This window comes from Falco rusticolus, chromosome 8, assembly GCF_015220075.1.
Source record: "Falco rusticolus isolate bFalRus1 chromosome 8, bFalRus1.pri, whole genome shotgun sequence".
NCBI lineage: Eukaryota > Metazoa > Chordata > Aves > Falconiformes > Falconidae > Falco > Falco rusticolus.
The window spans coordinates 26,984,520-27,002,755 of NC_051194.1; the positions used below are offsets into that span (position 1 = coordinate 26,984,520).

At 39.2% G+C, this 18,236-nt stretch overlaps 2 protein-coding genes across 6 annotated transcripts in view; both read right to left on the reverse strand.

Moving 5' to 3' along the window:
- The window catches only part of ARHGAP15 (Rho GTPase activating protein 15), a 348,150-nt gene extending 338,356 nt beyond the window's left edge, over positions 1-9,794 (reverse strand). For both annotated transcript variants that reach the window (XM_037397076.1, XM_037397074.1), the window contains exon 1: positions 322-9,794. The gene's annotated coding sequence lies outside the window, so the exon portion shown is untranslated. The remainder of the gene's footprint in view (positions 1-321) is intronic.
- A 111-nt stretch (positions 9,795-9,905) lies between these two features.
- The window catches only part of KYNU (kynureninase), a 59,938-nt gene continuing 51,607 nt past the window's right edge, over positions 9,906-18,236 (reverse strand). For all 4 annotated transcript variants that reach the window (XM_037397070.1, XM_037397071.1, XM_037397072.1 and 1 more), the window contains 4 exons: positions 16,879-16,931; positions 15,283-15,368; positions 11,748-11,978; positions 9,906-10,231 (listed from right to left, as the gene is read on the reverse strand). In XM_037397070.1, coding sequence (XP_037252967.1) covers positions 10,079-10,231; positions 11,748-11,978; positions 15,283-15,368; positions 16,879-16,931 — 523 coding nt within the window. In that variant the 3' untranslated portion in view covers positions 9,906-10,078. The remainder of the gene's footprint in view (positions 10,232-11,747; positions 11,979-15,282; positions 15,369-16,878; positions 16,932-18,236) is intronic.

An 18,236-nucleotide genomic window follows, 5' to 3' on the forward strand; every position in this document is an offset into this window, starting at 1 on the left:
CATTTGAAGTGCAGCCTCACCAGGGCTGAGTACAGAGGGATCTGAAGCAGTTAGCAGAATTAAATAATTCAGTATGTCATTTCCAATTGCTTCCTATGATTTTATTTGCCCATGTTATACAAGGATACTCCTAATTTTTGTGCATGGCTGTACTCCATGGCCCTTTTCCCCAGCTCCCTCCTCCTGACAGGCAACTGCTATTGTACGTTATCATGTGATCTGGGAGATGTCAGGAAATGTTACTGGTGAATGGGGGTATGCAGATTTGGGGGAGGGGGGAAAAAAAAAGAAGAAAAGAAACGCATCACCAGTGCAACTAACCATCACCAGGCTAAGTGTTAGATACACTGACTGTTTCACTTCTTGGAAGACTTCTTTCCAGCAGCCACCTACAAAAAATGAGGTCTTTACTCAGACCACTCCAACACATCTGCCCAAACACATGTAATTTCGGCTTACCTCAAGCAGGCAAAATTAGAAAATTCATGGCCCTCATTCTATTGCTTTTGAAGTTGTTCCAGTTTTTCAGTTCCTTCTAATCTCTATAGTCTGTGGCCTCTGATGTCACATACTTCCTTTTCCCTTGTTTCTCAAGACCACTCTGTCCTCCTCTTTCCTCTGGTTCTTGCTCGTAATCTTGCTTTTTTGAGCCCCTTGTTACTCTATATCTGCCAAACTTCACAGGGACACTGCTAAAGCAGGTGCGCAGTTCTGGTGCTGCAGCTACCTATGTAGGTTATCTGAGAAGAATTACCTTTACGCTACAACAGCAGGTGTCTAGTGTCACATTTTACATCTTTGCTCTTGCATGATGTAGGAGGGGATGTTTAGCAAAAGTATTACAGTGCTAATTTCTTCCTATACCTCTGAAGTGTCAAAAAGTATTTGTCCAGATCGTTTCTGTTAGTCCAGACAAGCTCTGCAGTAGGGCAAAGTGTGTCATTAGCAGTTCAAAAGGAAGTGGTATTTAGGGTTAGGGAATATTTTTAAGGTTTTAGGAGTATTTTGGATTTAGGGAAGAGTGAGAGAGGGATTTTAAGATGTAGGTAGCATCCACCACTCCTTGGCCATGCACCTGGACAGGAGTGTCAGCAGAACATCTCTGCTGCAGCCTCTGTGTGTTTATAAAGGTTCATTTAAAGACAGTCCCTTCAGTCCGCTTCCCCACCCGTGTTATCAATTCACTTTTATCTCAAGCTTCAGTTATCGTGACCCTTCTAGTTCTCCTGAGCAAAAAAGTGTTAGCATTAGGCCTGCTGGGAAAAACATTCTCCATGAGACTTGTTAATCCTGGTTTCTTCTTCCCTTGGAACAGGGTCTGCAAAACCAACTTGCACTCATTACTCATTTCTTCGCAGAGCCAAAAGTTCTTTTTGATAACTTTTAACAGCAACAGTGTGATGGAAGCACCAGCCCCTCTCCTCTCATGCATAAGCTTGCAAATCTAAAATAGGACCTTAATGAAAAAAAATTTAAACATTGTAACTCCACAGTGTATGTCATTATGATATATGGAATGCAAAGCAGCTGTTCCTAACAGATTTGGCAGATAACAGGGGTAAAGTAATTTTACACAAATCATTATGTGGATTATATTAAATTAATAGACTAAAATTAATGATGTTTTGTAAGACCATCTTACCCACAGAGCCCTTTATCCTTATATACTAAGGGTCTGTAGAATTTTTTCCTCAATATTCTATGCAGAAAGGACATAAATGCCCAGGTCACTGGGAGCATAATAAGCCCCTAAATTCATGGCTGTTGAGACTCTTCCAACATAAGCGTCTGAAGGAAAGGTACTTAAGGGAAATAGAAAATGACATAATTTCTTTCCTGATCTTTTGAAGAGTGAATGATTTATTTTAATTTTTTTTCCATTCTACAAGAACAGATTCTGGACTAATTTTTCCTACTAAAGGCTTTAAAGTCTAAAATTCATCAAACATCTTGTCCTCAGAGACAATGTCATCCAAGTTCAAAGGATCTATAGCCCTGTAAAACTGATGTCTTATTTCAGAGCTAACGCCTTTGTTTTCATTGAATGTTTGATTTCATCAAATTAAACCACTTCTTACACTTTCTATAAATGTGGAAAAAAAAAAAAAAAAGACGACAAACCAAACCCCTTGATTCTCTGAAGAGCAGCACACATATACACACATACAGATGCACATATATAACATATATATCCAATTGGTATGATTTTCTGTCTAATATCTTTCCAGGATAGATTTATTATAGATTATGGGGTTTTTTCACATGTTTTTTGAAGAGCCTTTGAATTGAAAATAGTAGTCTTTCAAGGCATTTGTTTTAATGAACATCATTATAATTAAGAGCATGCTTTTCATAACTAAATATAAAGAACTTTTTCCAAGTAAAGTCTGGGTCTGATTACTGATGGAGGAACTTCAAGATCTTCTTTTTGTAAGCATTTCAATATTCATTCTCAAAAATGTCAGGAAAGCAGACTTTAGCATGTAATTTTGGTGATTCATATTTTTTATGGTATTTTATCACTTCAGTTTTAATATCCAGTTAGGGCAAGAAAGTTTGAATAAGATAAGAATACTAATGAAAATAAAGCAGTCATATGTTATGTCCTGACTTCCACAGAATTTAGGATGTTCCAAAAATTGACCCATAGCATTATCCTTCCTTCATATCTGTTACAGAGCATTAGTCTTTGATTTATTAATTAAATCCGACAAGATGAGAGAAATTTCCTTCCAAAATTCAGTGTACTTGTCACTCCTGCTTTAGTCCAGGAGTTCATCTTATCTCACTCAAGTTCTTCCACCAACAGATAAAGCTTAGATGCTATAAACAGATTTATAAATTCATTAAATTAATCTGCCACTGAACTATGTTCCAACCAGAAGGTGTAAACAATGATTAGGGACATGGGATAGTGGTGGACTTGGCAGCGTTAGGTTTACAGTTGGATTTGATGACCTTAAAGGTCTTTTCCAACATGAATGATTCTATGGCTCTAAAACAAATGGGATTTTCACAACAATTTTGGAGTTAAGGTCCACTATTTTTTAGCATGCCACTATACATGATGTATGCCATTATCTTCATAAGCCATTTTTGCACAACTGTCTATTAAGCAGGATGAGATCTAGGATGGCAGGAAGCATAACCAGACATTAGACTTTAGAAACCGAGTGTGTGAGGTCTCAAAATGCGCTTCACCACAACTTGGGTGAAGCTGAAACACTGGACACAGCAGGATGGTGTATCGAAAAAATGGAGTTGTGCCATGAGGTGGGGAGGAAGGCAGGCTGCACTGCCAGCGGATGGACCTAGGCTTCAGCAGGGCTTTCCACAAGCCCCACGCTGAGCAGTTACCCTAAATTTGGCTGTGAAAAGTGTCTCTAAACTTCTGGCCGATTCCTGCTGGGCTCAATGGTTCTGGTGCACTTGGCAGCACACATCTACCCTGATGCTCTGTGTTACCTGCCCTTCCTCTGTCACCACAGCTGTACACATTCTACACACTTGCAGCTGTTGGTTAGCATCTATTTAGAAAAACGCAAAAACTATGGATGTAGACTGACAAAGGTGTAATATGTACCCCCCCCCGCCCCCAGGGTCATGCTCCTACCAGTGAGCTCTTAGTAAGGTTGATGGCTCCATCACACACCTTCCCACTAATATAACTATCATTGCTTTACTTACTGCTGGGTTTTACCCAGTCAGGATGGGCTAGGAGTGTTTTCTTAGTATTTGCTTTGACTGGGCTCCTCAGAAGACCAAACCACATCTTTGGTCCTGGATCATGAAGGGTCAACTCTTCAATCCCCCACTCTAGTGGGTGAAACCTTTCCCAGGCTGTTGCGCTGAAGATTGCCTCTTGTAAAGAAATGTATGTTATTAACCATTATATTTAACGCTCTAGCTTTCAAAACTCAAACTCTTTAAGTGAAGAAACGCAGTAAAGCTTGTGGGGACATTTGGACCCTACAGAAAGACAAAACAAAAGAATAGTAAAGTTTAATCAGAGCTGTGCTTTTAAAGTTATACAGTTTAATGTGAGCAGCACCTGCTGTGGGCAGAGGCTGGAAGGACACTGCTGCCGTTGCTGCAATCGTACCTGACGCACCAGCTGATACAGACCTTTCCTTTCTTAAGCAAAAGGTTTCCTTTCTCTTTCTCTACACATAACCAAAGAGCTTTGCACTCACTGATTCTAAATTTTATAGCTGTCACAACAAAACCATTTTTACAGTCTCAGTGCTACTGAAACGCAGCTGTGGAATCAGGGAAAACAACCTTTCAGAGGCAATTAAGAGAATTCAGAAGCAGATGAATCTGGACTTTCACTCAATTTCTTTAAGGAGACCATCACCCTATTTTTCCCTGTAGGTAACAGCAGTAGAGGAAAGTCTAGAAGCATCCTTAAAAAGAAATGTCCATATATGCACAGGTTACCCAGTTGTAAGGTTTTGTTCTGACTAAGGAGGTAAAAATTGACACAATCTGTTGCCTCTTGAGCGTGATGGTTTAATTAGGTATTGCAAACAAGAGCATCCAAGCACTTTGCTTAAACTTTCTGCTAAGACCTTAAATCTGCTTCTATGTCCTACCTGAAGGATGAATATTTCTGAACATTTCCTTCCACCTCCCAGGTGGAAATTACAATAAAACACTCATTAAAAAGAAACACAGTGTCAGTACGCTTGACATTACAGGCATGTTTCTGCTGCGATTCATTAATGACATTTTAATAGTTCCCAGTTCTTAATACCTTGTGTTCAAGTATCAACATGAGCTTTGCAGACATCAGCTCCCAATTACCCTTGCAACAGCCACCCCACAGCATGATTTCTCCTGGACAGTAAACTGTGGCACCAGGAAAATTTGCAAAGTAGCAAAGCTGCAAGTCAGACCCACGAGGCTCGATCCATACTCTATTACCACAAACATATGGCAACACCTATCACACTAAAGACAGTTCCTCCAGTAGCGGGGAACATGCCTTGTGTTGCAAGAGGTGAGACCCTGAGCCATTCTACAATCTATATGGGTATCTACACAATCTGTGCTCCGTCGGGCGGGTGGCATCCCAGAAGGCACAATTCCTTTCAAGCTGCAGTGATATCTCTAATGCTCAGATGCTTTTTTTCATTCAGAACATGCTTTGTTACAAAGAAAGAATTGGAAAAGTTTTCATATACCTTCATATTTATACCTGCTACTGTGGTGATAAATGCCATTTGCTTTTATTTCAAGTGAAGGATTTTCAGTGCTGCTGGCCCCCACGCTTATTTCAGAAGCTTGTGTAAATCTTGCCCCACATGGGAGTCATTTTGAACGTATTAAATAATGATATTTCTATGTCTCGCCCACTTTGATGTAGCCTCCTAGGAAAAGGAACTATCCTGGATATGCAACTTGGTCATGTTTTAACAACTTGATGATCTATTCAAAATCCTTCAATAAAATGTAAGTTTAAAAAAAAAAAAAAAGAACTTCTGCACTTAGCTCAGTTGATAAGAGGCCCCGTCCCCCACAAATTATAATGTCGCAACTTTTTGAACATATACTTTAAATTCACAATCCATTTCTTATTTTTAAAGCTATTTTTTATCATTTGATTAATTGCTTAAAACTGTACACAAAGATAAAGGGAACTTTGAAATTCATACCTTGGAGTATTAACATGTACTCAGGACTAGATGTAAATGTCAGAAAGAAAAAAGATCTAATGAACTCTTTATTGGTGAAATACAGTATTGCAGCTGCCTAGAATTGTAAATGGTTTGTAGCTAGCTCCAAAGGAAAGTAACTACGCAAGTTTACTTACAGCGTGGACTCTCATTCAGTGTTTGCAATGTCTTCTTCCAGGGATGATGGAAGCCATTTGTTTTGCTAGAAGTTGCAGCTACTTCATTTCGTTGAAGTTTAGTGGAGCCTTTTAACGTTAACAAAATGTCCAGGAAAAAAAAAAAGAAAAAAAAAAGTAAGAAAAATACAGAAAGAAAAAAAGTGCAACTGCAGAAGTATTTTTCTGTCTAGAAAATTACACTACCATAAGTTTTCCTTTTCCCTGATGTCTTCTCTGCCATAATAATGGCTTCAGGATTTAAATCCTTTGCTGCTATTGTGACTTCAAAGCCTTAAAACTGCAATTGAATGAAGTAGTTCATCTGTCATTATTCAAATATGAAGCAATTATGATGAAATAAAGATAGAATTCCATTGGGAAATACCCCAATCAATTCTCACTTATATTTAACTAGAAACATAAAATGATGCTTAGAAGAGTAAGTTTAAGTAATAAAAACTTGGAATATAAGAAGTATGAATTACTGATCTATAACTTACTCATTTCTAAATAAGCTTTCTAAATGTATTTCACAAATATTGGTAAAAGTTTAAGCTTACTCTCTCAATTGGTCATTGAGAGTGACTAGCTTTTCAGAAACAGGTTTTCATCAGTTTTGGTGCCCAGAGGCTCCTGCTGAGATTTTCAAGGGTCTCTGAGCAGGTCAGCTCCCTCTGAAACATGCTCCATCACAACATGTTAATTACATCTGGAACAAGGAGGTTTTACAAGTGAGTATATGAAATAACATACCTGCCTCAGCCACGTCTTCATTATATTGCTGTCACTGTTTTGATGCTTATGCATCCTGTAAGGCTTTTCCACGGATGTAGCCCTAGATGCTTATTTTCACCTTTGTGAATGCAACCAAGGCTCATCCCTACCCCTGGGGCTAGAATTTCATGGGGAATTCCCACCTGTACCCAGTTGTATTTGGGAACAGGGTCGTAACATAATGTAACATAGGTTAAAAAGTTAATTATTTTATTATCTTCCATCCTTTCTTCCTCGATCTACCCGTGTATAATACTCTGCTGATGAAATGGAAAGAAGGTGGGCTCTGCAGCAGTCAGACCAAGGGCTCCCGATGTTCTGTATCTTCAGCTTTTCAGATGGGTCACGCCCTTCCCATCCTCAAGCATGCAACAAGCTCAGATAAGAAAACAAATGTATATCATACTTCTTCCTTCACTCACAGTATACTGTTCTTTTGGAAAACAAAACATCCTCTTCTGCTTATGAAAGAGGACTTTACGTTCTCTTTAGTCATCCCATGGCAAAACAGGGCAAAAAATGCACAAATGGATCCTATAGTCATTTTTGCTCATGTTTTCAACTGTTGCAGTGAGTTGGGAATCTGTACAGTATTAAATTGTGTTGTGCCGAGAAAGATCACACACAACCAGGGATCTACATATTCACATCTATCTTCTTTCATTGCATAGGCATTTTATCACTCTACCTGGGTATCAATTTTCTGTCATCTACAGACACTCATGTCTTGTCGTTTAATCTGAAAAATGTAATTTCTTCAGACAATCCAAGAACTAAATGTTATCACAATTAGAAAGCAGTAGTACTTAATACTGAATTTTAAATCAGAGATGTAACTAGCAAGAAGCATTTGGGGTATATACAATTAATTATTTCACACATAATTATTCCTGATATTACTCTAACAGTGATAACTTAGAGCATTTGAAAAAGCAGACTGTAATATTCCTTTTTTTTTTTTTTCACAGAAGCCCTTTCATTTGATATTCTCTTGCTAAATAATATGTAAAATACTGACACCTAATGTTAACTTTCAGTATTCATTTTGCAAAACTTTTAATACAAGTAGGGAAAGATCATACGAAACTGGTACTTATGCTGCAATTTTGTTTCAGTATAATGCAATATAGCCTTCCCTCACTTTTTGGAAATAATTTTCTGTATTTATATATATATCTATAAAAGCACAAGAGCTTTCATCTTTATCTTCACAGCTCATAGATAAAAAAGGTAAAGAAGAGTAATTTAGAAAAGTTGAAATAAGTGAGTTTTGACACACTGAATTTAATCAAATCATCAAATGGAACGCAAATGCTTATTTATAAGGTCAATATTTGAACCTGTAGCCTGAATTGTTACTAAAAGACAAAACACTACTAAACATGTATTAATAACTTGTTATCTTTCAAAACCTGGACTGTATAGATTCAGTAAGTACTTTACCAAATTGATTTACTTTCTTCACTCAGAGACACAAGAAATTGTTTTCAGAATTTGTGAATTTAACGCAGATGCCAAACTAAAATTCACCATTTATTTCCCTGTAACTTCCAAAATAGCCAATCCAAACCTGACGTCTAGGTGCTATTTAGGAAGAGATTTTAAGGTTCTTACTTTTCCTGGGTTTGTCACACAGTCAAGGTTCAGCTGATATCAAAATAAAGTATTTTACACTATGACCTAGTGTCATATCTGGATTTATATTAAGCTTGCCTAACTTTATAGGGAAGACATAAGTGACCGTTAGCCAGAGCTGTACGAGCAGCACAAGCACTTCAAAGGCACTGGCAGTGAATTAAAACCCTTTTCAACACTGTGGACAGTCACAGTTTTATATTCAGGGCTTTTTTTCATCTACAGTCACTTTCTGGAAAATGGTCCTTTTTGACGACCGTGTCACTTGACAGATGAAAGTAGCTGTGCTGCAGATGCAAGGATAAAAATAAAACTGGAGGTCCTGGAGTACAGATACCTGGTCTGCAATACAATAATACGGTCTCAGCTGTATTAAAGAGCAAATGACGTCAGTGTACTCAAAACCTCTTGAGCGAGCCAGAGCTTTCCAAGTGATTAAGAGTCCTGTTCTATTTTTTTAACAATATTCCAGTTTAAGAAGCTGTTCTTACCCTTCACAAGCACTAAAAATACCAACAAATGCTTCATTTGCAGTTCTTTCATCTTCCTCTTACACATTAAAGCCAATGAAATAGGTATTATTGCAGCAAGGATATTAAAACTACCCATCTTTGGGGAATTTTGGAGCATGGGTAGAGGCTCTGAAAGCTCTGGGTGAAGCAGGAGGTGCCCAACGAGTGTGAAAACTCAACCAGCAAAACTGTCCTTGAGCAAAATAGAGTAGTCCGCACTTCTTCCCCCAAATCCTTCCTCACCCTTGAGGTAGAATCAGAAGTAGTATCAGAAGTAACTTTCTACGTGTTTCATACCACAAACCAGACATTTTAAGGATCATCAGAAAGAAAGCTTTAGTTGATCCTTGAAAAAGGGCACGTGCGGAATAGCTACAGACTTAGGAGCTTAGTTGCCAATTATGCCAAGATGTTATTTCTGGCTTCAAACAATACTAGGTGAAGTGTTACCTAAATGTAAGCAGTTTTTCTTCATTGCTTTTAGCTGCCTAGTACAAATCCCTGCAAAAATTTGCACCGCGCTGTAAGTTAACAATGAGGTATTTTGCTGCTGCTTAAACAGTTCAGAGTTCATTTTGCCTAATACCAAATAAGACTTTTAAAAACTGCAGAAACTGCTCCTACACTCCTTCACACTGGCTTACACGAATTTAAAACTGTTCTCAACTTTCTCAAGCATATCATCTCCAAGATGACTACCTAGACAGATAAAATGTTTTGTTTTAGCCAACTGTATCACGCCAAAGAAGGTATCTGCAACATAAATTCATTCTTCAATTAAATCATTAATTAAGCTAGAATTTCAAAACGTTGGGCCCTTTGAAAAATTCAGTATGCAGCAGTTAACAGTTTTGAAACAACTAATTGTTCAACTTTTACTTTTCAAGTACCCCATGTACTTTAAATAGAATTGCTAAATTAAAAATGTAAATTGGACTGTATCTTTTAACAGTTGGTGATTTGTCTATTTTCCACTTTTTATTATGCATCATTTTTATAATAAAGAAGGGATTTTTTTCATTCCTGTTCTAGTTGATAGCAATTCTTCCATGCTTCTCAAAGCTAATGTAATAAAACTACATACAATGTTTAAGAAAAGCCCCATTAAAATATACAAAGCATACTAATTCATGAAGTCAAAGTCAAAGCAGAGTGGAAATATGAGCTTTAATAAAACTATGCCTGTTGTAAATAACTATTCAAGCACAGTCATTTTTTTGCAAATTGCATGGGATATAGCTCAGTCTACTTGAAGCAAAGAATCACTCAGTGGGATAAATGCATCTTAGTCAGAAATAGATTAAAAGATAGAGCTGAGCCATCAATAAGAACCAGATAGCACAGTATTATTTGCTGTTTGTTTTGAAGATGTAATTGCAGATCCCAGGATTTCAATAAATCTGTGCACATCATGGAAAGAATTGTAGAGAGGAACTGGGGCAACACGAAGAGCATTTGGTTCTCGTATGTCACACTGCAAAAGAGAAAGGGGATGATTAGTAAATTCAGGTCACTTCATATTTATCTGTCCAACTGTATTTTTAAATGCCATCCTTGTCATCAAGGAAGAACGACTGGACTGAGGAGACACCTGTAAAAACTTTGGGGCCCCCAAGAAACCATTGTGAGGAGCATCATTTTGAAGAACATAGCAAGAAGAGTAGTGTGTTGCCTAAAATAGGGTGCAAGGCTCAGAATGGGCAGAACTCTAGCAGTGCCACTGAGGGACTCCAAACCAGCTGTGTAACCCCTTAATTTACCTTAGTGCCTATAGCAGTCCATAGTTGACAAGGCACATGGGTGCCAAAGAAGCCACCACGAAACAGAAACATGCTCTTGTACCACAGGTACAAGTCATGTCACAGGGCTTGCAGAATTTTTTCTCTCCACCCCTGCCCCCCGTTAATTTAAACATTTTGCTGAACAGAATAATCTCTCATAGTTTTTGAAGCACGTTATTGCATTGCAAAGACAAGCCAACAGCGTAAGGCCCCGTGCCCTCTTAAAAGCAGCAGTTCCTGGAATTCCCTGGCAGCACCAAAACAGCAGCATATTTAGCCTAGAAGAGTTGCCCTTTGGGGACATAAGTCACCAGCAGAAATAAAAGCCATATATCAATTCTATGGGATTACACTATCAGCCTCACCTCCCAGCACCTCTAAATCACCGAATGTATAGTCTTAAATTCAGCTTTTATCCTTTCTGAGCAGTGCTCACCGGTAACCGTGCCATTACATGGCACTGCCATTTACTGGACGCTTTTTCTGAGTGCTAAAACACATCTCTAAGGAAATGACAGCTTTTTATTTCCTCCACCTCAATGCCTCACAAAGAGCAAGGGTTTGGCCATTTGCAGATCAGGAAAAGGCCTGGCGGAGGCTCAGGGCTCTTTGTCATGGCCGGTCTGTAGGTGTGCAAGCTGTGGGTGAGGCTGGTGGGCACTGCCTGGGTGCTGCTGAGCACCAGCACCCTGCGTGGCTCCCACCTCCTCTCTGTGCTCTGGCTTCATGCCTGGACCCACACAGGGGACCGGGAAGAGCACACTGAACAGGGGAAGCCTGTGCAGGCAGGACACTGCACTGGACAACTCTGACATCTCCTATTTTTCCAGGGATTTTGTGTTTTGAGGGGGTTTATTTTTTCCTGTCTTTCCCATTCAGACCACCAGCTTCAGATCTGTAACGCCTCCCACTATAACGCCCCCCTAAAGCAGTTCTAACCTTAGTAGTGACTCCTGGGTGCTACTCACAGAACTACTGGAAATAAATCAACAGAGAAAGGACAACATACAGACACACTAATATCTTATAAAACAACTTTTCTTATTTGATTATTTGCACAAGTAAAGATTAAGGCTGCCATGTAAGCAATTTTCATAATCCCCAGTGTTTTTTTAGCATTATAAGAGATGATATTTGAATAAAAGCAAAATTATTACTTTGTTATGATATTCACAAAACGGTGCTTAAGATGAAGTTTGATTTACTCACAGCTACTCCTCTCTTCTCCAGCTCTTGAAACACAGATTTGATTGGAAGGGAAAAAGATAGAGTGAGCTGGCATCCTCTTTCCTCAATCTGCGATGGTGTGACTATTTTTATGAAGGGTTTCTCTGGATTTGTCTTATCCTCACTGTAGTAATGTCTGATCAGGTATTCCAAGTAACCCGTGAGTAGAACAGATTTCCTTCTCAATGCTTTCATTGTAGTTTCACCAAAAACCTATAGTGATTTAAAATCATTAGAATGATAATGTGTTGCTATAGAAAATAAAAAGGAAGTGAAGACAACCAAAAGGGTAGCAGATTTCTCTATACATTACCACTGAATTAAGTGGTAGTGTCAGATAGACATTATACATAAACACGGCAGGATTAGGCTTTTGAAAACACAGTATAATGTTATTACTTTAGATATTGAAAGACATTTCTGTCTCCTGTTAACAAGTTTTACGCACATCCATATCCGCATAAATTAACTTGCACACAAAAAGAGTTCACTAAGAGCATTCATTTGCATATCTGAAGAGGATCCATAAATTCTCTATACCTGCAACAGGGCTGCATGAAACTCTAAATCACTTCCAAGTTTTTCCTTGTATGTACCTCAAGTAAAAAAATCCAAGGGCCAAGACTGAAACCTCATGACTGGTCTGCAAATGCTTGTCTTTGAAAACACAAAATTTATACTGACATATTGACTTTACCGGTTTAAGTCCTGTACAGGCCCTGTCTCTGCTAGTCTGCATGAAGAAAAAACTATTCACTTGGTTCTGGTTTCATAGCTCTGTGCTCTAACACAGCTACAAGGACTGCTGAGATGTGGCAACTCAAAACATCACGAGACACACAGAAGGGATTGTTCGAAAATGGCAGTGCTACTTTGCCAGATAAACAAGAACAAGTAATGGGGCAGAAGAGTCTGGGAGAAGGAGAAGGAGAGACAGCTTCTGCCTGTGCTCTGGAAAGGCTCTGTTACCGGGAATGATGGAATACGTGACCCCGGAAACAATTTACCCCTGCCTTCCTCAAACCCTCCCTTTTCTTCTTTCCCACACAAGTGGCTTGAGGGAAAAAATGACAAGATACAGAGACGCAAGTACCCGACTGTCACTTCAGATCACATTCTGTCACATAAATGCCATATCGCTGCTCCTGGGCAATTATTCCTCCACTGATGGCAGCTGCGCAATCAGAGGCAAGGCGGAGGTCCTGTATGAAAACCCATGACCTTTACTCCCAAGAAATCACTGCTCCGCACATGGAGTAACACTTTCAAGATTACTTATATCGTAACCTGGAAGAGTGTACAAAGTATTAATGGAGAAATCCTACTCAGAGTACCACAAAGCCTGGTTTCCAGCTGCACCTGCTAATCACTCCTCTGTAGAATATCCCAAACATCACTCCATGATGTTAGCACAACCCTAGGATGCTGCACAGAGGCAAAAGCCCCTGCATGTGATTTCTGTTAAACAAAATACAGCTGTTGTAAGACAGACTTTGCATGAAGACGGTGCGGTCACGGCAGTGAATGTGATGGGGACCAGAGCCGTCAGCAGCCAGTACTTGCACAGGTCAACAAAAATCTGGAGGTGCTTCCCTGACAGCGCAGGCAGGCAGAGCATTCAGCACATCGCTGGAGGTAAAATGGAGCCTCGCCTCCAACTCCTCCAGGCTTTGCAGCACTATGAGGGATGGATCTCCTTAGGCTGCATGCAAAAATCTGTTTGCTCGAGTTCTGTGGAAGGAATATTTGGCCTCCTGGGTGAAATTTTTTGAAAAAGATCTTTTAAATGTGGCTGTAGAGCATTCCCCTTTTTTCCATAAAAGGGAGCAGCTACTTCCATAACAGTCACTTTAAGCATTATTGAGGAATAACATCCATTAACACTTGCAGTTTTCATTGTTTCCATTGGAAACACTGCCTTCTGCTTAATGTGTCCCAGTGAAGGTGGCATGCAATTTCACTAGCCATCTCTTGCCAGACATGAAAACTATTTTGTTTCCCACTGTATTAGAGCAATTAGCACTGGGAAATCCTGGCTGTGCCAAAAGGTAATGCAGGCACGGAAAGGGGAGGCGATGGAAACTGCTCAGCCCTCATTGTTTGAGGCTCCCTGCAGTGGGCTAAATGACATCAACCCACACAAACTGGAGCACTGACAATCTGGGTCATAGCAGAATAGCTTTCAGCTTATCTCGAAGGTCACATAAAGTTTAAAAAAATATATTGGATGTTTAAGGGCTAACAAAATAAATTGTCAGGCAGAACAAGAAGCATTGCTGTGCCCTTTGCAGTCCTTCAGCATCGCATGCAAGATGAAGAGAGCGCAACCGGCAATTTTCTGACTTTGGCTGCCTAAGATACTGTTTTTTCAGTAAATAAAGAAGAGGGACTATACAGTGCATGGACATTGCTCTTTGTTCCAGCATCAGCGTTGCCATTACACTAGCAGTAATGGAGTGCTAGCAGAAATAAATTTCTCCCATCTATACTGATTGCAAAACCTTGTTAACCAAGGCTGGCTTGAAAAGCAGCTTAGGAAAAATTTTAATATAGTAATACGTAGTAAGGAAATTATGTAAAACCAGCCTTTTTGGCTATGAAGACCTAGAGTCCTGCATTTCAGGGGTGAACCATCACCCATAAGAGAAATGTTGTTACGTTTCATTATGAAACACGGTGCAATAGAAGGTGTGTGGAGAACAGCCACAGGCTTCCAGACGGGGCTGAACTGTGGTCTCCGAGGAGGTCCATGGGGCTTTCATTTCAGCACATAGGGCACACCTTCCTGCAACAGGAGGGATTAGGTCTGTATGACAGGACTGCCCTTTCCACAGCCGTGCTCTCAGCGGTTCGTATAGAGATAGGTCTGAGGTGGGGCTCTGGTCTGGCCACTAACGAAGAGGTGAAAGAAAAACCAGTCTGGAGCTATACCACACTCATGAATTCCCCTTTTAGGAAGCATTCACAGACAGCTTCTGTATTTTCTGTTTGCAATCACAAAGGACTACAGTGGAGGGTAGATTCCCTGAGGCACTGGTTCAACGTTGACTCCAGGACACCCAGTGGCCACATTCATTTTCTTTCATAAAGGAGCTACATCTGTTTTGCTCAGGGAAATACATGTAGAAGCATCGTTGGATGCAACTTTTCTGAGTTAAGAGATTCCTCTGTCGGAAGATCTTGCACTGGGGCAAGCTCTGACTGCCTCGATGGGAAAAGCTGCTGTTCAGATGAAGGAAGGGGTTAAAAGCCAGGACAAACATGGTGGCAGCCGTCAGGCTGGGAGGTGCAAACCTCAAGTATACCAGGTCCAACAGCAATGTTTGTGAGAGCAGTAAAGGGATGAGTATATTTATTAAAGTCGTGGGGCTATTTCGTTTGGTTTTCATTCCCCCACCCTTTTGCTTTTCAACTATTCTGCGATATTTTTTTTAAGGGAGACAGTGATAGTAGGCGTAACATTCATTTAACATTTTTATACTTTTAAATTGAGATTCAAAGTAAAGCAATTACTTACCTCTAAACTGGCTTGCAGAGCACAGACCAGTAAAATTGGAGGATTTGATAACCGAAATCCATTAATTCCTTCACTTAGTTGCAATTCTGGAAAATGAATAACTTATATTAGTGTTTTTGATTTCTTCCTTATAATGGATTGGACCTTATCTTGAAGTCCATCCTCATGCAATAACATTTTTCACTAATGTGGCCTGTAGGATTCAGTCATTAAAAGGAAACCGTAATCTATTCACAGCTAATACTTTTAACTTCGAGAGAAGCCCAATTTTATCCAGCAGACGACCTCATTAACAGTTGCATGGGAACTAGAGAACCGCAATTAATTTGTTTAAATGGTGTGTGTTAAAGCCACCTTTACACTTGACTCTCTTTTAACACCGGCACCTGCCAGAGAAACTCCAAGTCAGCGGAGGCACGCTCGTGTGGAGCCGTGGCGCACGAGCGGTAAATCATGTTCCTTAACTTTATTAAACTGACGAGACACATGGGAGACCGCACACACGGCTAAGTGTAGCTTCAGGCCATGCAGAGAAGTTGCGTAGACTTTAGGCTGTGAAATTTTACAAAATCTATTAAATAAATCTATAAAGCCTGGCTGTAAGGTCTGTGTCACCGTTTATATTTCATGCTCCAGCACCAGAGCAAGAGGACGCTGCGGAGGAAATGCTTTTCGTGCACAGCAGACTGACTAATTTTATAATGATCATTGCCCAACTTCTCCCCTATAAACTGCCCATGGAAATGCATAAACAACGCTTTTCTTGTTCTAACAGTATTTCAAGGCAATTTTTGCCTCCTGCTGGCTTTCCAAAGTGCCGCTCTTACATTTGGTCAGAAAACAAAGAGCAGACTGAGGCTATTAGAGAGGTGTTCTCCAGCCAAAGTCACATCAATAGGCACTGCCACAGAAAATTAAAAATATATTAAAAAGAAAAGAACCAATCAAACCAGAAAGCTCTTTTCTCATCCTGATCCCTCAGGATATTGTCTCTGCCATACTTTAAAAGGGAGCTGAACAGTCTAGCTGTCAGATTTGGACAGGAGTCCTCATTTCACATCGGGACAGTAAATACTTAGCTGTTTCAGAGCAGGTTTGGGTTTGTCTTATAACCCATCCTGTGTGAGTGCTAGGAATTCAGAGATGCTGAAACATTAGTGGTATTTCATGACTTATGTCAGGTTGCCTTACCTTTATTTATAGGATTTCTCATTAATTCCAGTGGAACTAATCCTAAAGCAAGATATTACCCGAGTAAATGATAGCAGATCCTCGCTCCTCAGAGACTTATGAGTTTAATTCACTGAGATGCTTTGAAAGTTTCATCCATATTCTTTATCTGCATTTTGAAGGTATTTCAGCAAAAAGTCTGGAAGCACACAGTCAGACCCATATGCCCAGAGACCAAATTTATTCCAACATTTATTTTGCTAACCCCATTGCATTACATATTCGGGATAAGTTTAGCTTAATACCTTCAACTTAAATGAGAAAATGCAAAGTCTATCCTTTCCGCTCAAGCTACTATAAAAGTGAAACGGGTTATATATATACATATATCAAATAAGGTAAAACTGAAAGTGTGAAAGTACATACTGTTTTCCATGAGGAATCGTGTTTTGAAGTCATGACCCCACCAGCCAATCAGCCTAAGATTTTGTAAAGAAAGTAAATCATAAATTAAAAGCAATCTTAGTATACTATCTTTTAATTTAGATTTGAGAGTTAAGAAATGTATAAGAAACATTAAGAAATATATGCACTTCTCATAATACATTGTATTTCTTACAATGACATAAAAATGCAATAAATTCTATAAATAGCTAGCACTAAAAACATAGTATTTGGGAATTTCTCTTTAACTACGAATGATAAAATGTACCACATCTTTCAATTAACTATTGATTTCTAACAATATCCATTTTGTCTGAATTCATTCCACAAAACAAAAAATGAAACAGAAATATATGCACTCTTTTGTTCCAGGGCATTAAATTCACGCACGCACACACACATCCTTAAACTTAGTTTAATTAATATTGAAAGCTAAAAGGTGTTGTAAAATCTGACTTAGTTGCACCAAGAGTTAGTGATGGCAAGTGGGCAGACAGCAGGACCTCAGAAGAACACTGTCTTTTCGTTGATGTGGGACATCAGGGTGAAACCTGAGGAAACTTTTCTTCTCCTGAACAGAACTTATTATTCAAAAAAAAAACTTTCTTTCAAACAAAACCCAAACTAGTTTAATCCAAAAATAAATTTTTGAAGTCATACTCATTAAAAAAAATAATTAAGATCAATTACTTTGAAAATCATTTATCCAGGATTGTACATTAGATGACACTTTAACACAGCTATAAACAGTTTTCCAAAGCAGCTGGATCTGCTGGTTCACTTAGTGCCCAAGGCACTACAGGTAAAGTCAATACTGCAGAATCAGGGAGTCTCTCCCTACCTCCCTTGGGTTTTCTACTTCTTAGTTCAGTACATGGTAATATTGGTGAGTAATAATGTCAGTACTACTTGAAATGCTCCGTGTATCAACGCCAGTACAATACTAGGAATCTTGATTTTTGATTGAACATCATTCTTCCTGACTTAAGGACTCCAGGACTGGACATATTGGAGACCGTTTCCTCCAAGGTTTTGCTCCGTTTTCTCTATGCCAGGTAGCAGAGTGATTAGGAGTGAAGCCTGGCAAGTGTTGGAAATTTGTAACAGTAAAAAAATCTTTAAGTAAAACTCACATGACATCAACCTTCCTGGAAGTAAACAAGGAAAAAGAAAGTTGTTGCTCCTCTCCAAAGCAGGAGAGCTTCTTCACAGTACACTTAACTTAGCTCTGCATAATTGAGACCATGCTTGAGCTAAAAACTTGTTATATGAATACTGCATACTGTAAAATAAAGTAATTCGTATTTCTGTATAACAACATGGGTTTTAAGTTTACTTCT